General features: G+C 41.7%; 1 protein-coding gene across 1 annotated transcript; it reads right to left on the reverse strand.

Annotated features, from left to right (window-relative positions):
• Nucleotides 1-266: 266 nt before the first annotated feature.
• On the reverse strand, nucleotides 267-21,926 carry LOC116272173 (renin receptor-like). The gene is made up of 8 exons (XM_031661031.1): nucleotides 21,718-21,926; nucleotides 13,687-13,817; nucleotides 11,435-11,566; nucleotides 4,906-5,001; nucleotides 4,587-4,724; nucleotides 3,521-3,574; nucleotides 2,518-2,667; nucleotides 267-1,495 (listed from the first exon to the last, which is right to left on the reverse strand). Exons 1-8 carry the CDS (start codon nucleotides 21,752-21,754, stop codon nucleotides 1,361-1,363), a joined length of 873 nt encoding a protein of 290 aa, XP_031516891.1. The 5' UTR covers nucleotides 21,755-21,926; the 3' UTR covers nucleotides 267-1,360.
• Between the last annotated feature and the right edge of the window lie 911 nt (nucleotides 21,927-22,837).

The following is a 22,837-nucleotide window of genomic DNA, read 5'->3' on the forward strand; positions in this document are numbered from 1 at the left end:
GAGTGCAGTGGTGCAATCTCGGCTCACTGCAACCTCCACCTGCTGGGTACAAGCGATTCTCCTGCCTCAGTCTTCCAACTAGCTGGGATTACAGGTGCCCGCCACCACACCCGGCTAATTTTTGTATTTTTAGTAGAGACAGGGTTTGTTTCACCATGTTGCCCAGGCTGGTCTAGAACTCCTGACCTCAGGTGTTCTGCCCGCCTCAGCCTCCCAAAGTGCTGGGATAACAGGCGTGAGCCACCGCACCCGGCCCAAACTATGTACTTTTTAAAAGGTCTTTATTTTTATCCAGCATTTCTAGATGTTGTATGGTGGAAAATTTGGGGTGGTTGTCTAGACTGACATGCTGTCTGAAACAGAGTCCTTCCATCCCCAATTTAATTTAGAAAGAAACAATCTCAAACCAGTAATCGCTAGACTATCTCAAACAGGCACTGGCTTCAACCTTCTGACTCCAAGTCCCACACTGAGGTCAGTAAAACTGAGCAAGGTGGGGGCTGCAAATGGTTCTGAAGTGGAGGTGTATGTGACTGACTGGATATCTATCTGCTGCAAGTGATGCAGCCAGCCCTAAGCAATGTTCTCGACCGTAGGATGTTAGGGAGTATCTACACTACTCTTTCTCATCACCCTCCCTAGGTTCTGCTGCAGCTGTAAGTATATATGTATGTATGTAAATGTGCACATACATATACACACACACAGGTATGTGTTTTACCATGGCCAGCAACCATGGTAATGCTTAATCCTGACCCTCTAAATGCTTAAAATCGAAGCAAGATCCATACCCAAAAAACTGTTGAAGTAAATCAAAATCATAAAGAGGTATACACAGAGGATCTCAGCAAGTAAGGGACTATGCCACAAAGACAATGTGCCTGCTAGAAAAGCAGAGCCCATAGGATGTGGGCACCACACCACTCCTGCACACATTCACTTCTTTTTTTTTTTTTCAAAACAGGGTCTTGCTATGTTTGCTCAAACTGGCCTCAAACTCCTCCCAAGCTAAAGCAATCCTCCCACCTCAGCCTCCTGAGGAGCTGCGATCACAGGTGTGCGCCACTGCACCTGGCGCCACATTAACTTCTGATGTCTCCTTGTGTGTACTGATATTTGAATTATAATCTTGGACAGATTTACTTTGATCCCTAAAATTCTTGCATTATCTGATTATAACCCCAAAGAATTGATTATCACTGGCAAAACACACATATGTATGTGAACAAGAAGCTTATGTTTTAACTGAAATTGTTTTTCAGATTTACTGACTGCTCATTCATGTCACCCATAGGTGATATAGGACTTTGTATGTTTTTGTTTTTATAAAAAGTTAATTTTACAGTTTTAAAGCAGGATCTCAAAATATACTCACCGCTTGTTTTGCCTCAAGGATAGTCCTTGTCTTCCTAACAAGGGAGGTGTCAAATGACTTGACAGTGACTAACTCTACCACTGCATTCCCACCATAAAGATTGTACATGTCATCTGCAAACTGAAAGTTAGTTATTAACGTTATTGGGAATCTCAGATATGTACTTTTCTCATTTTTAATTAACAAATTAAAATCATATATATTTATCACATCAAATTGTTTTGAAATATGTACACATTGTGAAATGGTTTAAGTACACATTGGCTAATTAACATATGCATTACCTCACTACTTATCATTTTATGCAATGAGTCAAACACATACTTATTAAAATGATTTTTAAAGCTTTTGTGTAGCTACAAGAACAATGTACACTTACCTCCTGGCTCATGAAATATACTACATCTTAAAATAAGCAAGTATTAAAGGTTTTGATTATGCTCAACTATACAGAAAAGTGTTGAGCTTTAACATATATGCAAATGTTCAGAATAAAATTACTTTAAGAGACTGAATTTGTCAGCATATAAATTGGAGGAGGGAAAGTTGGAAACAGAAATGAAGAAATCTTCCTAAGTGGTCTCTGGTTAATCACAAACATCTATAAAAATTAAAATATGAAGCCTCACTGAAAGGATGCAGGTGAAGAACTTCAAGGGCAGAGGGGAACTAGCATTTATTATGCATCTACTAAGTGTCTGGTACTGTGCTGGGTGTTCTACTTCAGTTATCTCATAGTGTTTAAGCGGTACAGAGTTTCAGTTGGGGAAGATGAAAAAGTTCTAGAAATAAAAGATAGTGATGGTTGTACAACATGTGAATGTACTGGTACTTAATAACACTGAACTGGACAATTAAAAGTGGTTAAAATGGTAATTTTATGTTATATATATTTTACCACAAAAATTGTGTAAAGCTTTGTGTGAGATAACTTTTCCTAATGCTGTTCTTTCTAGCATTAGGAAGAAATATATCAATATACATTTTTGACCCTACTCCATCCTTGGCCAATATAATTAGAGGAACCCCAAAGAAGGCAAGTAAGAGCTCAGTCAACAGTGTTTGAAACAGCAGATTTTTCTATTAAGAGGCTAAAAGTGAAATGGTCATACTCCAGCCTCTCATGTCTCATTGATATTTACCTTTTGCAAAGCGTCAACAAGGATCTTAGAAGCATCTCTGAATTGTTCAGAGTCTTCCCCGTAACGCTTCCCAATTTCATCCAAACCTGCCAGCTCCAGTGAATACAAATCAGGAGAATGATCCTTGGCTAGATGCTTATGACGAGACAGCTTAGGAGAACAAACAAACAAAAAAAGGTAGTGGATAAAGTAAGATGAAAGATGTCAAACACAGCCAGTTAAAGTTTTATGCCCAAACTAGGCTAAACTAAACCATACCAGTGTACTACAGCATGCAAATAGTCTAAAATGGTGGCAAAAGAAACTGGTTTGAATAAGCGTTTCTGATAAATCCAACACGAATCTCATGTTTAGGAGCAGTACAAGACTCCTTGGATATTTAATAAAAGCTTTCAACAAAATTCCTCAGTTTTAAAAACACAGGTATGGGCCTTGGTATGAAAGAACAGATGGCTGGACCAGTTTGATCCCAGGAATGCACTACACTTCCAGACTCCCCAAACCAACATCTGTTGAAAAAGTTTGGAAAACAACCTCAGAAGACAACAAACAGGTAAGAATTTCTATTTCAGTAACAAGGATGATTTTTAAAAAATCATTCACCAAAAAAATACCCTTCAGACGGATTTTGTCCCTTCTTGACTTGACTGACAGCATTATTAGTCCAAACTATTATTTCTATTTTAGGCCCAAAGATATAGATAGGAATTAAGTCTGACAAGAAATCAACAGCCAAGTTAGGACTATGGCCAGGGTGTTCTTACACCCAGGCTTGTGTTCTTGGAAGATATGCTGTCTCTCCCTAAAAAGCAGAAATGCAAAATAATTTGACTATAACATGGATATATTCAAAATTCCCAATACTGCCACTAAGTTTTCAATTTTCATGGGATCATAAATCTAAGGCATATTTAATCAAACTTTTCAACTGCTTTTACTATCATTCAAGGATTCTCTAGAAACCAAAATAAATGGAACTGAAAAATTAGAGCAGCCTACTTACCAAGCTTGAAATATCATGTAGCACTTGCAGTTCAGAAAGAAAGAGCAGGTCAACCTTCAGAGAGCCCAAAAAAAAGAGCATTCTTTTAAATGTGCACCAGAGATCTTTATTTGCCATTTATCAAGTAAGGCATGGGATATTACAAATGTTGATGATATAACTGAATTTATATAATTATCTTCCATTTGGTATGTTTGCTTCAATTGAAAATGCACATAAAACATTATTTCCTAACAAAAAGGTGATGGCCATTCCCTAGTACAGTGACCGCCACTCAATAGCTATATTTTTGACAAAACCATGATAAAGCATTCAAGTTCTCCAGTGGTTTTCCTTCAAAGCATCGGGATATCCTGGCACTCTGCAATGAGATCCTACCATTGGCCCAGTTTGCTTACTTCCCTTGAATAGTTTCCACATCAGAGAATAAAAGATGATGGCCCTGGTCATCCACAGCAAATAAAGAGGGGAGGCCACCACAAAAGTGGCATGCCACATGGTTAAGAGGGCGCATGAGCAGATGGAGAAGCTGAAGGACAGGAGTCAAAAGCAGAGGTGGCTCCCTCCACTGCAATGTCCAGAATGAATGAGAAAAATGTGGCAGCACATCAGCAGAAGCAGTGAACAATGGCTCCCAAGTTACCAGATCCACACAGCTCCACCAGTCACCAAGTAGATCTATGACCTCTGGCTTGTTTGAATTAATAGGTGGCAACCCTCGTGCTAAAATGTGATGTTATTTACCATAGCTCCCCTCACAAAAAAGGATCAGTTTATTCATGAGAGTCATAAGAAAATTACATTAAAGAAGAATCTACCCCAGCAGTAAATGTGCACAATTTTTCATTTTCTAAAATATCAAAATTTCCAAAATTTCAAGTAGTATAAGGAATGGGAGGGCCAGACGCAGTGGCTCATGCCTGTGATCCCAGCACTTTGGGAGGCCGAGACAGGACTGCTTGAGGCCAGGAGTTCGCCTGGACTCAACAGAGTAAGACCCTGTCTCTATTTTTTAAAAAGAGGGAAATTAATGATATTCATATATTCATTGAATAACTGCACTTACTTCATTGTTCCTACTCAGAGAATTGAGGGGGAGTGAACTTAGAACAGAGTTTTCTTGAAATAGGCGATTACGGAGCTGGCGTAAGGTGACTGAAAGGTCTTCAAACACTGAGTTTGCCTTCCCTACCATATACACTCTCTGTAAGAAGAATAGAAAATTTTAAGTTGCTCACATTCTACAGATTAGTTCCAATACACAGAGGTATGACAACATTGTTCATAAATTAGTTTTAAATTTTCATAATAAAATACATTTCATAATTTCCAAATAATAAAAGCTTATTTTTAAAAATGTCTTAAATAAAAACATTATCACTTACTTCCTCACTGGGAGCCAACTGCAAAACAACAGGAGTTTCCTCAGAAAATAAGGAGTGAATGGAATTTGCAACACTGTCAAGACTAAAAGGAACTGCCTGAAATTTAAGAGTAAGAACGCAATTATTATGTGAACCAAAGTGGGAATAAAAATCATTCATCTGAATGGTATTTAAAAAGAAGGCTTAAACTTTTTTCCAGCACTTTCTATGGAAATTTAGAAACCCAAAATCATTTCCAAACAAGCTCTTTTGAGGGCACAGAAGATTAAACAGCCCCCTGGTAGGCCAAGTCTGTGTCTCCCAATGTGCCTCAGAGGAAAATAACTTAAACCTGATGGACACAACACTATATCTAGCACAAACCATTTTCTGGTGATCACTCATGTATTTGAAGTAGCAAGACATTTGGTTTCAATATTGACTAAATGGGCCACGATTAATGCGTATCCCACAATAAAGTATTTAACTTGCATTTAAGAGAAGGTTAGAGGAATCTGAGTATTGAATTTAATTGAAATAAAAATGGAATTCATCTTTCATTTCAAAATTTTAAAAATGTTTAATGAGATTTAACATTTGTCTTCAGATAGCCTAAAGACTCTTGGAAAACATGTTAAGTATGTCACAAGGTTTTTGAAGCCTTTATCTTAGGACATGTTGATATTATTAGATTGAAATAACCAATTGTGATAAGACCTACTTTTTTTCTTCAATTTTTTTATTAAAGTGCAAAATACATATAATATAGTATACAAATCTTGGGGTAACAGCTCAACAAATGTTTACAAATGCATGCACTCAGGTAGCACAGCCAGACCGACACAGAACACTATCAGTGCCCTCGAAGTACTACCTCTACCCTCAAGGGTAATGAAAATTCTGACTTCTATTTCCATTAGATTTGTTTTGCACTACATGATTTTAAAAAATAAATTAGTTATTTTTCCCCTCAAAAAATTATTTCATTCCCAGTATTACTGTATTAAAACAAGGAATACAGTCATGTTTTTGTTTTAATGGAGATTTCTTACGTTGATCTTTCGTTCAGTAGTTCCCTTACTACTTAAAGATTCATGTTTACAAGTAGCAAAGTAACGCTAATGTGGTACAGGCAGAAATCAATGTGATTATGTCTTACTGATAAAATCCCAGCATTACTTATTTTTTATTTATTTATTTATTTATTTTGAGACAGAGTCTTGCTCTGTCGCCCAGGCTGGAGTACAGTGGTGTGATCTCGGCTCACTGCAGCCTCCGCCTCCCAGGTACAAGTGATTCTCCTGCCTCAGCCTCCTGAGTAGCTGGGATTACAGGCACGCACCACCACACCTGGCTAATTTTTGTATTTTTAGTAGAGATGGGGTTTCACCAAGTTGGCCAGGCTAGTCTCAAACTCCTAGCCTCATGTGATCTGCCTGCCTTGACCTCTCAAAGTGCTGGGATTACAGGCATGAGCCACCACGCCCGGCCCCAACATCAATATTAAGTGATCAATTTTATGATTCTGTGAAATGAAATAATTTTTTTCTCTTACTCAAGATGCTTATTAACTCTTCCCCAAATTCTCTTAAAATGAGTTAATGAGTAAGTGAAGAGGGGGAAGAGAGTTCAAAGTTGCAAAAGCATACTGTTAGCAGCCGCCCTGAATCAGCTAGAGGTGCTTTCCTTTAGCAATCATACAGTTTACCTCCTCAGGCTGTGAGGGGAATACATGAGTAAATCATGCAAACTTTCCAGCCTCACTTCACTTAGTGAAATGGCGCTTGGTTCAGGAAAGTTGAAGATTAGGTACCATGTCCATAGAGATCAAATTGAAGCAGCTCATGAATCAGATGAACACCAATGAAGGAAAATAAATAATTATATAGGCAGCTAAGCTCAAAAAGTAAAAAGCTTGGTTGCTTATAATAACGAATGATGGTTTTCTCTCACTGTATTATAAGGAGATGCATATCTCTTCTCATATTTCTGTACCTGTATGACTTGAAATTCTAACTAAAACAGCTAGCTAATCAAATGGAAGCTACGTTAAATGGAATTCTAAGATACTCTGATTTTTATGTTTTGTGGGGTTTGCCCCTGAATCTTTTCTCTCATTTACCATCTTCTGCTAGGAAAAGTATTGAGCAGCCAACCAGGGCCAAACAATAAAATGAGCTCCTCGCACAGCACAGCTTCTTCTCATGTAAAATGAGGCTAGTCTGTTGTTAAATCTTTATTTTTGGATTACATGCTAATAAAAATCTCAAAATGGCATTTTGGATTTTTATATATTTATTTTGAAGAAAATCTTCTGCAATGATTTTCACAGAAATCACATAATAAACAACTTAAATGCTCCCTGTGAAATAATCTGCCTTTTGATCTGTATTGTTCCCTTCCTTCTACTTTATGTGTATTTACTCTGAAGTTCTTCTGCTTTCTTTAGCTCATTAATTTCCATTCTTAGACAAGCTAAATTGTCTAAAACATGAATTTAAGGCTATAAACTTCTCTTTTCTTACCACGTTAGCTGCACCTCCCAATTTTGTAAATAAATGGTACATTCATTGTTACTCAGTTCCAAATAATTTAGAAAGTTCCAGTGATCTCCTCCTCAACCCATGAATTATTTAGGAGTACATCTATTCCAACTATCTTTTCTTGTTGACTTTTTTTGTTTTTACCATCTCTAAATAAGACACTTAAATTAAATCTCCTGATTTTTCAATTTCAGGCCTTGTCTATTTACTACCCATTATAGAAAACAAGGCTTTAGCTCTCTCACATCACCAACCACACTGCCCCACCCCCTGAGCCATCCATGCGCTCCACTTCTGTTTCTATCTCCCCACTCTCCCAACAGTTACATCAAAATTTTCACTGGATCAATATCATTTTATTATTATGACAATGTAAATAATACTCAACTTAGCTCATACTACACAATCACTGCATTTTCCTTGCTTTCCTTCTACTCTCATTCCTTTGTAATGACAGTGTCTTTTTTCTCCCTGATAGCTTTTAAGACTTTCCATTTCCTTGATGACTCTTCAATTTCACTGTATCCAGGTGTGGATCTGGCTTTTGCCTACTGGATGTTCCATATGCTTTAAATCTGAGGAGTCGTATCTTTTGTTTGTTACTATTTCCAAATACTTTTCATTTTATTTTTAACTGACAAACAGTAACTGTATATATTTATGGGGTACAACGTCATGTTTTGTCGTAAGTTTACAAAGTAGACTGATTAAATCAGGCTAATGAACAAATCCATCACCTCACATACTTATCTTTTTTTGTGGTAAAAGTATCTAAAATCTACTCCTTTAGCAGTTTTGAAATATACACCGCATTATTATTTAATATAGTCACCATTCTGTGCAACAGATCACTAAAGCATGATCCAGCAAGCCCACTTCTGGGTATATATATCCAAAGCAATTGAAGTCAGTATGCTGAAGAGGTAACTGCACTCCCATGTTCACTGCAGCACTATTTACAATTTCTAAGATATGGATGGAAGCAACGTCGGTGTCCATAATCAAACGAATGGATAAAAGAAAATGTGCAACTGGATGCAGTGGCTCATGCCTGTAATTCCAGCACTTTGGGAGGCTGAGGTGGGTGGATCACCTGAACTCAGGAGTTTGAGACCAGCCTGGCCAACATGATGAAACTTCATCTCTACTAAAAATACAAAAAATTAGCCAGACGTGGTGGCATGCACCTGTAATCCCAGCTACTCAGGAGGCTGAGGCACCAGAATCCCTTGAACTCAGGAGGCAGAAGTTGCAGTGAGATGATATCGCACCACTGCACTCCAGCCTGAGCGACAGAGCAAGATTCTGTCTCAAAAAAAAGAAAAAAGCAGAAAGAAGAAAATGTGTGTTGGGAACAAGCCCCCCAAAATCTGGCCATAAACTGGCCCCAAAACTGGCTATAAACAAAATCTCTGCAGCACTGTGACATGTTCATAATGGCCCTAACGCCCAAGCTGGAAGGTTGTGGGTTTACAGGAATGAGGGCAAGGAACACCTGGCCCGCCCAGGGCGGAAAACCGCTTAAAGCCATTCTTAAGCCACAAACAATAGCATGAGCGATCTGTGTCTTAAGGGCATGTTCCTGCTGCAGTTAACTAGCCCAACCTATTCCTTTAATTCTGTCCATCCTTCATTTTCCATAAGGGACACTTTTAGTTAATTTAATATCTATAGAAACAACACTAATGACTGGTTTGCTGTTAATAAATATGTGGGTAAATCTCTGTTTGGGGCTCTCAGCTCTGAAGACTGTGAGACCCCTGATTACCCACTTCACACCTCTATATTTCTGTGTGTGTGTCTTTAATTCCTCTAGCGCCGCTGGTCTCCCCAACCCAGCTGGTCTCGGCGGAAGAAAATGTGGTATATAAACATAATGGAATACTATACAGCCTTTAAAGTGGGGGAAACTGTCATTTGCAACATGGATAAACCTGGAGGACATTATGTTAAGTGAAATAAGCCAGGCATAGAAGGACAAATACTACATGACCTCACTTGTAAGTTGAACTCATAGAAGTAGAGAGCAGAATGATGGTTAGAAGAGGCTGGGGAAGACAGGTGGATGGGGAAAGGAGAAATGTTGATCCAAATAGCTTTTTCTTTTTTTTTTTTCAGATAGAGTCTCGCTCTGTCACCCAGGCTGGAGTGCAGTGGCGCAATCCCAGCTCACTGCAACCTCCACCTCCTGGGTTCAAGTAATTCTCGTGCCTCAGCCACCGAGTAGCTGGGACTACAGACGTGTGCCACCACGCCTGGCTAATTTTTGTATTTTCAGTAGAGACAGGGTTTAGCCATGTTGGCCAGGTTGGTCTCGGATTCCTGGCCTCAAGTGATTCACCCGCCTCGGCCTCTCAAAGTGTTGGGATTACAGGCATGAGGCATGGTGTCGGGCTCCAAATACCCTTTTAAGATATTGTTTTATTATTATTTTCAGATTTAACTGCATTGTGGTCAGAGAAGGTAGTTTATATGATACTGATTCTTTATTGTTTGTTGAGATTTGCCTTGTGGATTAGTGCATAGTAATTTTTTCTAAGTATGCCATGTGTGCTTGGAAATAATCTATACTAGACCACAGGAAAGTCTGAAAAAAAAAAATTCCCAAAACTTCAGCATCACATAGACCACAGTATTACAATGCAGTGAACTTAGAAATTTAAAAATTAGAAATTATGTTTTTAAAACTCATGCATTTGGAAAAAATACTTCTACATAACTCATGGGTTAAAGAATCACAATACAAATTATGAAATATTTTGAAGTATCAACTAAAGCACCATATATCAAAAATATCTTATAACTTCCTCATAGTTTCTGTTCCTTCCTTTTTTTCACAAATTTTTTCTCTTTCTTTCTTCTTCTCCCCTCCCCAGAGATAGGGTCTTGCTATGTTGACCAAGCTGGTCTTGAACTCCTGGCCTCAAGCAATCCTCCCATCTTGGCCTCCCAAAGTGCTGGGATTACAGGTGTGAGCCACCATGTCTGGCCCTTTTTTTTTTTTTTCACAATTTTAATGTATGTATTTTTAGGTCTCTTGGAAATTGGCCTATTCTCTGTAGTTCTAAGGAGATGAATTCTGTTTGTTGCACCTAGTTTCTCGTGGCATTTTTTTTCCTTCAGGTGCTTTGTAAATTCCACTCATCTTCCATATTTGACCAAAGGAGCCCTTGGCTGTGGAGGTGTCCCTATGGGGCAGGTCATGTGAATTTGGAAAGAACCACTCTACACAGCATAAGCCTATAATTCTAATTCTAATTTATCTCAGGGGACTCTTTGGGTCCAACAGCCAAGGGCAGCAAGCCAGCTTTACTAGTTTTACCAGTCCTCTTTTCAAGAACAAGTTGACAGCATTTTCTAGTCCCTGGATTTCTGCAGGAAACACAGTTTCAGCATCAGCTCCTGCTCACCACTATGGCTTCTGAGTTTTCTATCCATATGTAACACCTGTGTATATCGCCCCCTCTTGCATTCAAATTTACTTATGCTAGTAAAAATGTTTTTGTGACATTCTTTCAAGCACTTCTCTATGCTTATAATGGAAGGAGGGCCTCTCAGATCAGCACAGTCACCCACATTGCCTGAATGGCCAGTGAAGGAGTAAGTGAGCCAGCAAGCAGCCTCCAGTGTCCTTACACACAAAAAGAGGTAAAATCCTGCAGGGAAGATGACAAGACAATGGCCAAGAAAATGGCAGCAGGATACACCCCCAACTGGTTTCTCCTTTGGTGGCTCTTTTTTTCGAGCCTCTGGCTATTCTGAGTGGGGCAATTTCTCTATCTCTTATCTTAAACAGTACTCTCATCCACAGAGAACAGCCAAGCCTCAATCAATTACAATCATCATGTAATTTTCTTAAAAAGAAATTGTGTTTGTAAAAGAATTTCAAAAGAAACCGTGCATCAGAAACAGATAAGAGAAGTATGTTTAGAATGCAATTCATAATGGCAGCTGACAAGGGAAAATGTAAAACACATCCCTTTAATATTTTTATAATAAATACTCACATTCTCCAAAGGGTACGAAATGACACTGCCTGGGGGTAGAGCCAGTTTGTCCACTCCCTTCACCATCACCATGACAGTAGCCCGAGGACGATGAAACAGGTTACCCACTGCGAGTCCTGGCCAAGAAAGGTCCTAAACATTGAAAAGCACAAAACGGTGCTTAATTATCAACTCAGGAACCCACCTCCCCAATAACATCTAAAAAGCAGAGTTAAGGGGTTCTGGGATGACACTGACAAGGAAAATTCACAGGGAAAGTAAACATTTTATTTGTGGCAGTCGCTGCAATCTCCTAATTAAGAATGCTGATTTCTACCCTCTTCATTTTCTTAAAATTCTACAGATTTGAAACAAAGTCTAATAGTAAGTTATCTCACACCTTTTGTGGAAAAAAGCAAGTAAACAAAACATAGGTACCTTTCAAATAACAGATCACAAAATAATTCTTTTCTTCATGTAGCCACGGAAATTTTCTTCCCCCACATCATTTTTTGCCCTTATATACAGCATCACTTTTATCTTTCACAGCGACATAGCAAGATGGTCATTAAAACATCTTCTTTAGACTAAGCTCTTTATAAATAAAACAATTCCTACTAAAAGTAACTATCATTAGTTTACTAATAATTCTTTCTCAAAGTTATTTTAACAGCCATCTGTAATCAAGTTTAAGGTTGTAAAGAACTAGATGGTCGGGTATGGTCTTCACGCCTATAATCTCAGCACTTTGGGAGGCTGAAGCAGGTAGATTCCTTGTGCCCAGGAGTTCAAGACCAGCCTGGGCAACATGGCAAAATCCTGTCTCTACAAAAAATATAAAAATGATCTGGGCATGGTGTTGTGCACCTGTGGTCCCAGCTACTGGGGAGGCTGAGGTGGGAGAATCTCTTGAACCTAGGAGGTGGAGGTTGCAGTGAGCCGAGATCAGGCCACTGCACTCTAGCTTGGGTGACAGAGCGGGACCCTGTTGCAAACAAAACAAAACAAAGAAAAGAATTAGGTACAGGCTGGGTGTGGTGGCTCGTGCCTGTAATCGAGCGCTTTAGAAGGCTGAGGCAGAAAGGATTGCTTGAGGCCAGGAGTTAAAGACCTACTAGCCTGGACAACATAGTGAGACCCTGTCTCTATGAAAAATTTAAAAATCAACCAGGCATGATGGCATGCACCTGTAGTCCTAGCTACTCAGAAGGCTGAGGCAGGAGGCTGAGGCAGGAAGATCACTTGGGCCCTGGAGTTTGAGGCTGCAGTGAGTCATGCAGACTCAAACTCAGCTTGGGCGACACAGTCAGACCCTGTCTCTAAAAAAAAGAACTAGGTACAAATTTCATCCTTAAATGTAAACAACCAATCGTGTTCACTTTGGTTGCCCAAAGACTACAAAAAGCTCAGAGGCTCTGCCCTTAGGCCTGGCAGTGAAGCAGTTCCCAGGCAGAGTTTCTGTTTTCAAGGGTGCTCAGGATTTGGAGAAAAGTTCCTTTCAGTGACTGATGATATATATCTAGAGACCACATCAAAAGCAGCAGACTTACAAAGAGAAGGAGATGATAGCACAGAGCAAGCTGCATTTCCTTTCTTCTGAGCCCTTAGCTTCTGATCTCTCATACTGACTGGATCTAGACCCTCCCACCCCCTACAATCACATAAGCAACCAATTACTACAACAGGTCACAGCTTCATTCTAGGAAACCAAGGTCCTTGGCTGCCCCATGGCTACTGACTACACTATTTTCCTAACCTCAGGCATAATGCATATATATTTTATCATTCATAGTGAATCTATCGCCTATTCTAAAAGAAAAAAAAAAAAAACAAAGTAGATATCCTATTAGCAGTAGGACAGATGCATTCTCTAATATATAAAGAATTTCACTACAATGAATAAACAATTATATAGTTAATGATTTCTAATGATTTGTTTCAGAAGCCAAGCTTGAAGCACTTATCCAAAATCTTCCCAACTCAAATGGGCTTTTAAAAAATTAATTCATTTATTTTTAATTGAGATGGGAGTCTCACTATGTTGCCCAGGCTGGTCTCAAATTCCTGGGTTCAACTGATCCTCTCACCTTGGCCTACTAGAATGCCGGGATTACAGGCGTGAGCCACTGCGCCTGGTCCAGATGAGCTTTTTAACTTTTGTAATCTGTACCAAATGTACCTACGTTTGTTTGATGCTTTCTTGGGCTATTAGCAGAAATCAGTAAAAATGTTCTTAGAAGCAGCTCCAAACATTTAAAAAAATATATACATACTTCTTTCACAGAGAAGCCCATGGACAATGCAGCCACGTCTGGGATCCGCTCTCCTGGTATAGGCCAATTTCCATTTCGGAAAACAACAGACCCCGGTGATCTTAATATACTAAACTCGTTCCCCAAAACACCTGAAAAGAAAACAGATTAGTAAATGAATTATCAACACCATAAATCATTTACCTTGACAATTATTAAATATAATACATGTTTCCCCATTCACCACTGACTTAGCATATTAAATTATGACTGGTCAAAATGCTGAGTCCTAAACAATAACAAATTCTTTTTCAAAGTATCACTCTAAGGATTTAAGTCCACACATTCTGCTGGAACAAAAGTACAACTATCAGAGCCTCTCTGAACCTATTCCGGTTCAGGGACTGCCTGATAAAAACAAGAAACAAACAAACAAAATCTCAAAAAGAGATCAACAAAGGTACGACTATAAAACAGGGTTTCCTAATGATATAGACACCTTTCTACTGATGGCTCTTAATAGAGGCATGTAGCAATTTGGCAGGAATTAGAAATCAGTGGCATATCTCCAAAATTTAAAAAACAAAGCCCAGGCACAGACTAAAAAGGAAGAAAAGCTTGAAATCTCTAAATTATTTCTACCATCAATCCTCTCTACACAATACAAATTCATAAAGTTCCTAGTATTTCACTATAAGATTTTAGCAGGTTAGTATGTCTTAGGATAGGTAACATCTTCCCCTATGTCCCACAGGCAACCCTAGTGAAATAAGGACTCTCAAATGTTGGGGGGATGGGGCATACATGTCACAAGGAGAAACACAAAAACACTTCAGACTTTAGAAACAAAGTCCAGGAAATTGTAGTTGACATGTCAAGAGGGTAAGAAAAGGTATTCTGTAATGATAAAGTCAACTAGTCTAAGGTTTTGGGATTAAAAGATAAAGATGAGAAAGGGACTATTTTATAAGCCCTCCACAGCCAAGGATGACGTATTTGGCCTCTTCATCCATTATCTATTAACCTAGTGATGTCTAGCTTACACGGGGACAAGTAGCTAATTTCAGTCACTGAAAGGAACTTTTCTCCATATCCTGAGCACCCCTGAAAACAGAAACTCTGCCTGGGAACTGCTTCACTGCCAGGCCTAAGGGCAGAGCCCCTGAGCTTTTTGTAGTCTTTGGGCAACCAAAGTGAACACAATTGGTTGTTTACATTTAAGGATGAAATTTGTACCTAGTTCTTTTTTTAGAGGCAGGGTCTGACTGTGTCGCCCAAGCTGAGTTTGAGTCTGCATGACTCACTGCAGCCTCAAACTCCAGGGCCCAAGTGATCTTCCTGCCTCAGCCTCCTGCCTCAGCCTTCTGAGTAGCTAGGACTACAGGTGCATGCCATCATGCCTGGCTGATTTTTAAATTTTGCATTCCTATGAAAAAAATTAGCTCTAAGTCTAGAACAAATGTCAGCCACATCTAGTATGGGAAAATTAGACTTTAGTAAAGCATCAGTGTTATTCTCTTGACCTAAGGAAAGTACCACTAACAGGGTATGGAAATAAAGTTGGAAGCAACAGTAAATGTTTTGGTGTTGCAGTATTGACAGTAAATAAAAGGTTTCAGGATGGTGCTGATACATAGTGTTACAAATTTCAATCCAGCACAGCCGTCAGAACAGGAACTTCCAAACTGCTCTAGCTGAAGATAGACCAAAAAAATTTAGCAGAATGGAATGGTCTTTTGTAACTGATCGATATCTTGGTTCACTAAAGTAGTAGTACTGCAAACACTAAAAAAATGAGTAACCAAGAGACCTATGCTTCCCAAGAACCATACACATATTTAGTTTGTTTGTTTGTTTTGAGACAGAGTCTCGCAGTGTTGCCAAGGCTGGAGTGCAGTGGCACAATATTGGCTCACTGCAACCTCCGCCTCCCAGGTTCAAGCAATTCTCCTGCCTCAGCCTCCCGAGTAGCTGGAATTACAGGTGTGTGCCACCATGCCTGGCTAAATTTTGTATTTTTAGTAGAGACGGGGTTTCACCATATCAGCCAGGCTGGTCTCAAACTCCTGACCTCAAGTGATCAGCCTGCCTCGGCCTCCCTATGTGTTGGGATTACAGGCGTGAGCCACCACACCCAGCCCCAGGTACCATACACATTTAAAAAACCATATTTTGATTTGGAGATACCCTTGTTTTGAGACATGGCCCTACTCATTCAATTCCAGCAAACCTATACCAAGTAACTTTGCCCCAACTTCGTAGTTTCAACTTCCATGCTTGTACAACAGTCCTTTAGAAGCCCAGAGCTTTAGAAAACCTAGAGTCAGGGACTCCTATAAAGAGAAAGGTCATTTGTCCAAACTTCTGCTTATTGTAAGTATAAGCATGTCTCAGGGATACCTGGCAGAAAGTCACCCCTCCTCTATTTCAATACTGCCAGTGATGGGGACACCACCTCAATATACGAACTACATTTGCCGGCAACTGGCTTCATTTTCCCAACATTCTAATCCTTTGAAAAGTTTTTCCTTGTACTGAACTGAAATGGGCTTCCTAACTTTCAACTTCCTATGCTATCACTCCCTGACTCAGTCTCACCAGATAACCTCATCTCCAGCTTCAGAGAAAACAGAGGAATTTCTTGAGCTACCTGCTTCCTCTCCCCACCACAAATGTATCTGCACAAGCCCCTATCTATATCTCCTCTCCCTCCAGACATGAGGGCAGGGATGTCCCTCCTCCAGTCTAAGACAATCCTGTGTTCAGCCTTCTCAGGGACCTTCGCTCCTTCACTGTTTATTAAGTAAGCCACTCTTCTAGGACAGACAACATATCAGGAGCTAGGTGGCTATATGGTAACAGCCATCAAAAGATGGTCCTATAGAATACAAGCTCCATGAAGGCGGGGATTTCAGTGCAGTCTTGTTCACACACTATCCCCAGGGCTGAGAAGAGAGCCCGACACATTGCTGCTCAATAAGTACTTGTTGAGTTAATGAATGAATGAAGTCACACCTCAAACCACCAATTTTCTCCCTCTCCACTGGCCCTTTCACTTCAGCATAAAAATAAACTCAGGGCACTCCCATTCTATAACTAAAACCATAAAAAACCTCCTTTGGTCCTACCAGTCTCCACCAGCTACCAGCCTTGCTCCCCTTCAGAGGAAGAATCCAGGAAGAGCCGTAAACCACCGTTTGCTTCTAGACTTCATTTTACATTTACTACTTAACCCACACAATTTTTTAAAACTTTTAATTTTTTTTTTTTTTTGAGACAGGGTCTTGCTCTGTCACCCAGGTTGGAGTGCAGTGGTAAGGATCTCAGCTCACCGCAACCTCCACCTCCCAGGTTCAAGAGATTCTACTGCCTCAGACTCCTGAGTGGCTGGGACTACGGGCACGCATCACCCCATGTGGCTAACTTGTGTATTTTTTTGGTAGAGACGGGGTTTCACTATGTTGGCCAGACTGGTCTCAAACTCCTGACCTCAAACAACCCGCCTGCCTTGGCCTCCCAAAGTGCTGGGATTACAGACGTGAGCCACCGCACTTGGCCGCCCACACCTTCCAAGCCCACCATGCCACTGAAACGACTCCCCAAACTCAAAAGGCAATTTCCATCCCTTAATTTTATCTAACTTACCAAAGCATTTGATACTGCCAACTCCGTCCTTGAAAAGCCCCTGCTTTGGTCTTCATGCAGCCACAGCCCCTGGTTTTCCTTGCAATCCCTTTGACTGCTTCTCCTCTGTTTCTTTCCCTTCCTGTCCTTTAAAGCACTGGCGGCCAAACTTTTTAGATTTCAACCCTATCAGCACAAAATTGGAAAGTAGCCTTTCTCTCTTCTCTCTGTCCCTCTCATCCTCTCCATGTAAAGTATACACTTCTACTATAGTAATAGATTATGTATTTGATTTGTGCTATATTACAAAGCACAAAAAACCAAAAATTTTAAAAAGGATGAGATACCTGTGTATATTTTTCCCAATCTAATAATGAGAAAACATCAGATAAACCCAAATCGAGGGACAGTCTACAAAATACCTGACCATTATCTCTTAAAAAGAGATAAGATAAAAACAGATAGGCCAGGCATGATGGCTCACAGCTGTAATCCCAGCACTTTGGGAGGCTGAGACAGGCAGATCACTTGAGGTCAAGAGTTCAAGACCAGCCTGGCCATCATGGCGAAACCCCATCTCTACTGAAAATATAAAAATTAGGCCAGGTGTGGTGGCTCATGCCTGTAATCCCAGCACTTTTGGAGGCTGAGGCGGGTGGATCATTTGAGGTCAGGAGTTCGAGACCAGTCTGGCGAACATAGTGAAACTCGTCTGTACCAAAAAAAATACACAAGTTAGCCGGATGTGGTGGTGCATGCCTGTAGTCCCAGCTACTCAGGAGGCAGATCACCTGAGGTTGAGAGTTCAAGACCAGCCTGACCAACATGGAGAAACCCCGTCTCTACTAGAAAAATACAAAATTAGCCAGGCGTGGTGGCGCATGGCTGTAATCCCAGCTACTTGGAAGACTGAGGCAGGAGAATCACTTGAACCCAGGAGGTGGAGCTTGAGGTGAGCCAAGATCGTGCCATTGCACTCCAGCCTGGGCAACAAGAGTAGTCCCAGCTACTTGGGAGGCTGAGGGACAAGAATCACTTGAACCCAGGAGGCGGAGGTTGTAGTGAGCCGAGATTGTGCCACTGCACTTCAGTCTGGGTGACAGAGCAAGACTGTCTCAAAAAAGAAAAAAAAAAAAAATGATCGCTAGATAGACAGATAGATAGATAGAGGCCAGGTGCGATGGCTCACACCTGCATGTAATTCCAGCACTTTGGGAGGCTGAGGAGGGGGATCACTTGGGCCCAGGAGTTCAAGACCTCATCGCTACAAAAACAAACAAAAAATTAGCTGGGTATAGTGGCATGCACCTGCGGTCCCAGCTACTAGGGAGGCTGAGGTGGGAGAATCGCTTGAGCCTGGGTAGTCGAGGCTGCAGTGAGCTGTGATCACACCAGTGCACTCCAGCCTGGGCGACAGAGTGAGACTCTGTCTCAAAAACAAAAACAAAAAAGATATAAATGGAAGTTCTAGTACATTCTTCTGGCATCCAAATGGATCACCTAGCATATTCCACTTTGGAGATCTGAGGGCTCCATTCTTGACTTTTATTATTTTCCTATTCTACATCTCTCCGAGGCTGAGCCCAACTACTCCTAAGGCTACAAACACCAAAAACACCCAATTCACCATCTTTCCACACGCTTCTCCTGTATTCTCTATCTTGATGGATGATACCACCTTCCAACCAGTGGCTGGAATCAGTTGTCTTTAAATCCTTCCTCAGCAACACAGCTAATTAGCCACTGACTCTCATCTTTCTTTCTTATCTCACAAATCCTTTCCCTCAATGTCCAGGCCACACTCTTCAGGCCCTCACCAGGTGTGCTAGAATTGGTTGCCTTATGACCCTTGTCATGCCACTCTCCAATCCAGATTTTCCCATAACTGCTTCAAAATATAGATCTGACCATTCACCCTTCTGCTTAAATGCCTCCTCTCACTGCCCAGAGACTCTGAGGCAAAACCCAAAGCATTAACACCCAAGTAACCTCATCAACATTATTTCTGGGATCTCCCCAACTTAATCGCTGTACATTTTAGCCCCACCAAACTAATTGCCCCTTTACTCTCACATCGCTCTGCTTTTACACATGCTGTTCTGTTTCAAATACCTTTTCTTCCCACCCCAACTTTTCAACACATTAGCCCTGGGAGGCACCTCCCATGGGAAATTTTTCTCAGCCTCCCCCATCTGGGATAAGTGTCCTTCCCTCTAGGAACTCCACTATACTGTGCTATGATCATCTATGAATGGCGGATGGAATCAATTAATATAAAATGGGTCCTATCTCTCTTCTCTTCTACATGACATCACTTCAAATTCCATGTGTTCACCCTTGGCCATTCTTCTCCAGGCTAAATATCTGAATTTTTTCAAATACTCCTCATGATTTGGTATTCAAAACCCTAGTTCCCTTCCTCTCTCTCTAGGTCCCTAGTTCTCTGTCTAGTTTGGCAACACTGTTTTAAAGGATTTCTATTTTTGTTTCTGCCTGGAATATAGAAGTCAGAGCTCTTAAAGATATTTTCCATTACATCACATTTAGTCATTGTGGAAAATAATAATTGAGCCTCATCTGACAAGACTGAGCAATTCAGAAGCTGACAGGATCAGGTTCTTGTTCTGTATGAACTCGGCTATGCTAGTAAGGAAAGCATGTTCAAACCGTGTGCAGAAGCAATTATTTTATCTCAGACCCAAAACAAAAAACCCTACACCTCACTGAATCAAAATAATATCAGTCAAAACATTAAAACATGGAATCTCAATAGATGTTCAGTTAAACCATAGGATCAAAGGGAATATTTTTAAAATTTCAAAAACTGAATTAAAATTAATTCCCTCAAAATATCTCAGTAGATCAGAATGACCTTTCCGGAGCCAGAAACAGAAGAAACAAAAAACTTGAAAATGTTTGGGGCATGGATACAACCTAACTATCATTAACACACAAAAACCCCCGCACCTCTAGGGACAGAGGAGATCTGCAGATTTCAAGAGCATACTGGTGCAGAATTAAATCGCCATTCCAAAAGCAGGACCTCCCAACACCTCACATAGGTTTTTGGTTTGTTTGTCTGTTTGTTTGTTTTTGCTTTTGAGATAAAGTCTGGCTCTGTCGCTCAGGCTGGAGTGCAGTGGCGGGATCTCGGCTCACTGCAACCTCCGCCTCCCAGGTTCAAGCGATTCCTGTACCTCAGCCTCCTGAGTAGCTGGGATTTACAGGCGTGCCCCATCACGCCCGGGTAATTTTTGTATTTGCAGTAGAGATGGCGTTTTGCCATGTTGGCCAGGCTGGTCTCAAACTCCTGACCTCAGGTGATCCGCCTGCCTCAATCTCCCTAAGTGCTGGGATTACAGGCGTGAGCCACCGCGCCCGGCCTCCCACAGGTTTTAAACTGACACACTGAGGATCAGAGCACCCATTCCTCCAAACTGTTCTCAACTTGGCCTCTTGTTCACTACTGTGTGTGCCTCCAGTCTCAGCCCCCATTACTCCCACATTCTCATACAGTAATAGCGTTACCTGTGCAACACAACATATATAATGGAAAAGGCCCATGCGCTGGTACCACCTCATCTGAAATCAAATTCAGCTTTGCTACTACCTGTTTAGCATTGGGTAATTTATTTAGGTTGATCACCCTGCAAAACGAAGAAGATACCCACTTCTAAGGACTGCTGTCAAATGAAATACATTACCACATGATATGCAATAAGAGGCCACGTATTAGCTGATTTCTTCTCCTCTTGCTGAATGCTTAGGAACCTAGGTTCTACTCAGAAAGCTACCATGTATTGACATGTGACCCTAAAAATGTGACTCACATCCTAGTTTCCAAATCCTTAAAATTTGGAACTGTGACAAACCATTGAGAGGTGCTTTGTATTCGCCTTAAGAAATAATCACATAAAAATAATGACTCCATCTCAACTTTTGTATCCTGAAATATACATAAGGGAGGGGAGGGGAGGAGATTTCAGCAATTACTGATGACAACCACTAGAAATGAAGACACCGTACAAATGCAAAAACATCGTGGCAGCTAAAAAGTCTGCCTTCCCTTCTTCGGCACCGGGCTGCGACTCAATGAATCCCACTTCATTGAGAAATGTATCTCCGTACTCTGAAGGGCCTCTCCAGGCGGAAGAGGCCTGCCGGACGCGCCTTCCTCAAAGTGGAGGGTGGAGGCCGGCTCAAGGGTCCCCTACGCAGCCCAGCCCCGGCCCCGGCGGCCCGTGAGGCCGCGCCGCCACCGCCGATCCGGAGAAGATGCTGACAGGGAGGCGGCTGAGGCGAGGCCGCCGCTGACGGACCGCACTGCGGCACCTGCCTCGCAGTCACTCGCCCGCGGCCGCCCCGGACCCCCAAGCCCCGCGGCGCAGGGCCTTCCCAGGCACGTCCTGCCCGCCCCCGGCTCCTCACCCGCCACCAACGCCAGGAGCACGACAAACACAGCCATGGTGCCGCGCCGGCCGCAGCAGTGCAGGGCGACACGGAGCGAGCCGGCGGGACACGAGCGACAACCGCAGCGTGAGGGGGCGACGCGCTCGGACTCTTCCAGACTCCCGGGGCCCGTCCCTTCGTCGCGTCCGCTGGGACAGCTGCCGCTTTCGCCACCAATCACCAGCTACGTCGCGGCCTACGGAAGAGACGTAACTTGGGAAGCGTCAGTCTGATAGGCGGGGCTTAAAGTAACGGATGGAGAGTTTTGCCAATGGTAGGCAGCGACTGAAAAGTCGGGCAGTCCCGCCCCCCGATCGGGGATGACTGGTCACCAGGTGGGGCGTAGGGCGGGTGGTCAGAGTGGGTGATGGAGCCAGTCGAGAAGTCCCGGAGCCCACGGGTTGAGGCTGCCTCCCGAGTGCAGACCTTTCTGCCAGTCTCGAGCGATGGTCTCCAACCCGGATGTCTGGCTTTCCTGGTCGTGTGCCTCCGCCCAGCTAAGGACGCCAGCTATGAAAGGCGGGGCTGGTTAGGATTTCGCTCTAACAGGTACACAGACACCGAGCACCTGCTGGGAAGAAGCCAGGCGCAAAAGGGAACCCCTGCCCTCCACATCGTGGTGCCAGATAAAATACAGGACGCCCAGTTAAATTTGAATTTCATGTAAACAACGATTATTTGTTATGATGTCGCAATTAATTTATGGGACATACTTATATTAAAAGAAATATTACTGGTTATCTGAAATGCAGATATAACTGGGTAGCCTATATTTTGATTCGCTAAATCTGGCAACTCTACCTCCAAAGGCTTTCCAATCTACAAGGAGTCATGGGACAGAAAGTTAATTAATTACTTAATTTGTCCATTCACTCAGTTTCCAATCTGGGCAAGGTGTTCCATGAGGATGTATGAAGGCTAGACATAGTAATTAGACCAGGATCCTCCCCTTCCGCAGTTCATAGTCTTTTGCCTATGATGTGAGGCAAGAAGGGGCACACTATAGCGTCTCTAGGTAGAAAATGACGCCCCAGCTGGTGACCTTGAAAGGTGGAAATGATTTCATATCCAAGGATAGGAGATGGGGAGATTTTTTCAG

The sequence above is a fragment of the Papio anubis genome, chromosome X (genome assembly GCF_008728515.1).
Source record: "Papio anubis isolate 15944 chromosome X, Panubis1.0, whole genome shotgun sequence".
Classification (NCBI taxonomy): Eukaryota; Metazoa; Chordata; class Mammalia; order Primates; family Cercopithecidae; genus Papio; species Papio anubis.

Excerpts from the sequence above, each read along its gene's own strand:
- LOC116272173 (XM_031661031.1), bottom strand. The coding sequence starts at position 21,754 with ATGGCTGTGTTTGTCGTGCTCCTGGCGTTGGTGGCGG. Across the intron at positions 11,567-13,686 it reads TGGGCTTCTCTGTGAAAGAA|GACCTTTCTTGGCCAGGACT; the intron begins GTATGTATATAT and ends TTCAATGTTTAG. Across the intron at positions 2,668-3,520 it reads TACATGATATTTCAAGCTTG|CTGTCTCGTCATAAGCATCT; the intron begins GTAAGTAGGCTG and ends TGTTCTCCTAAG.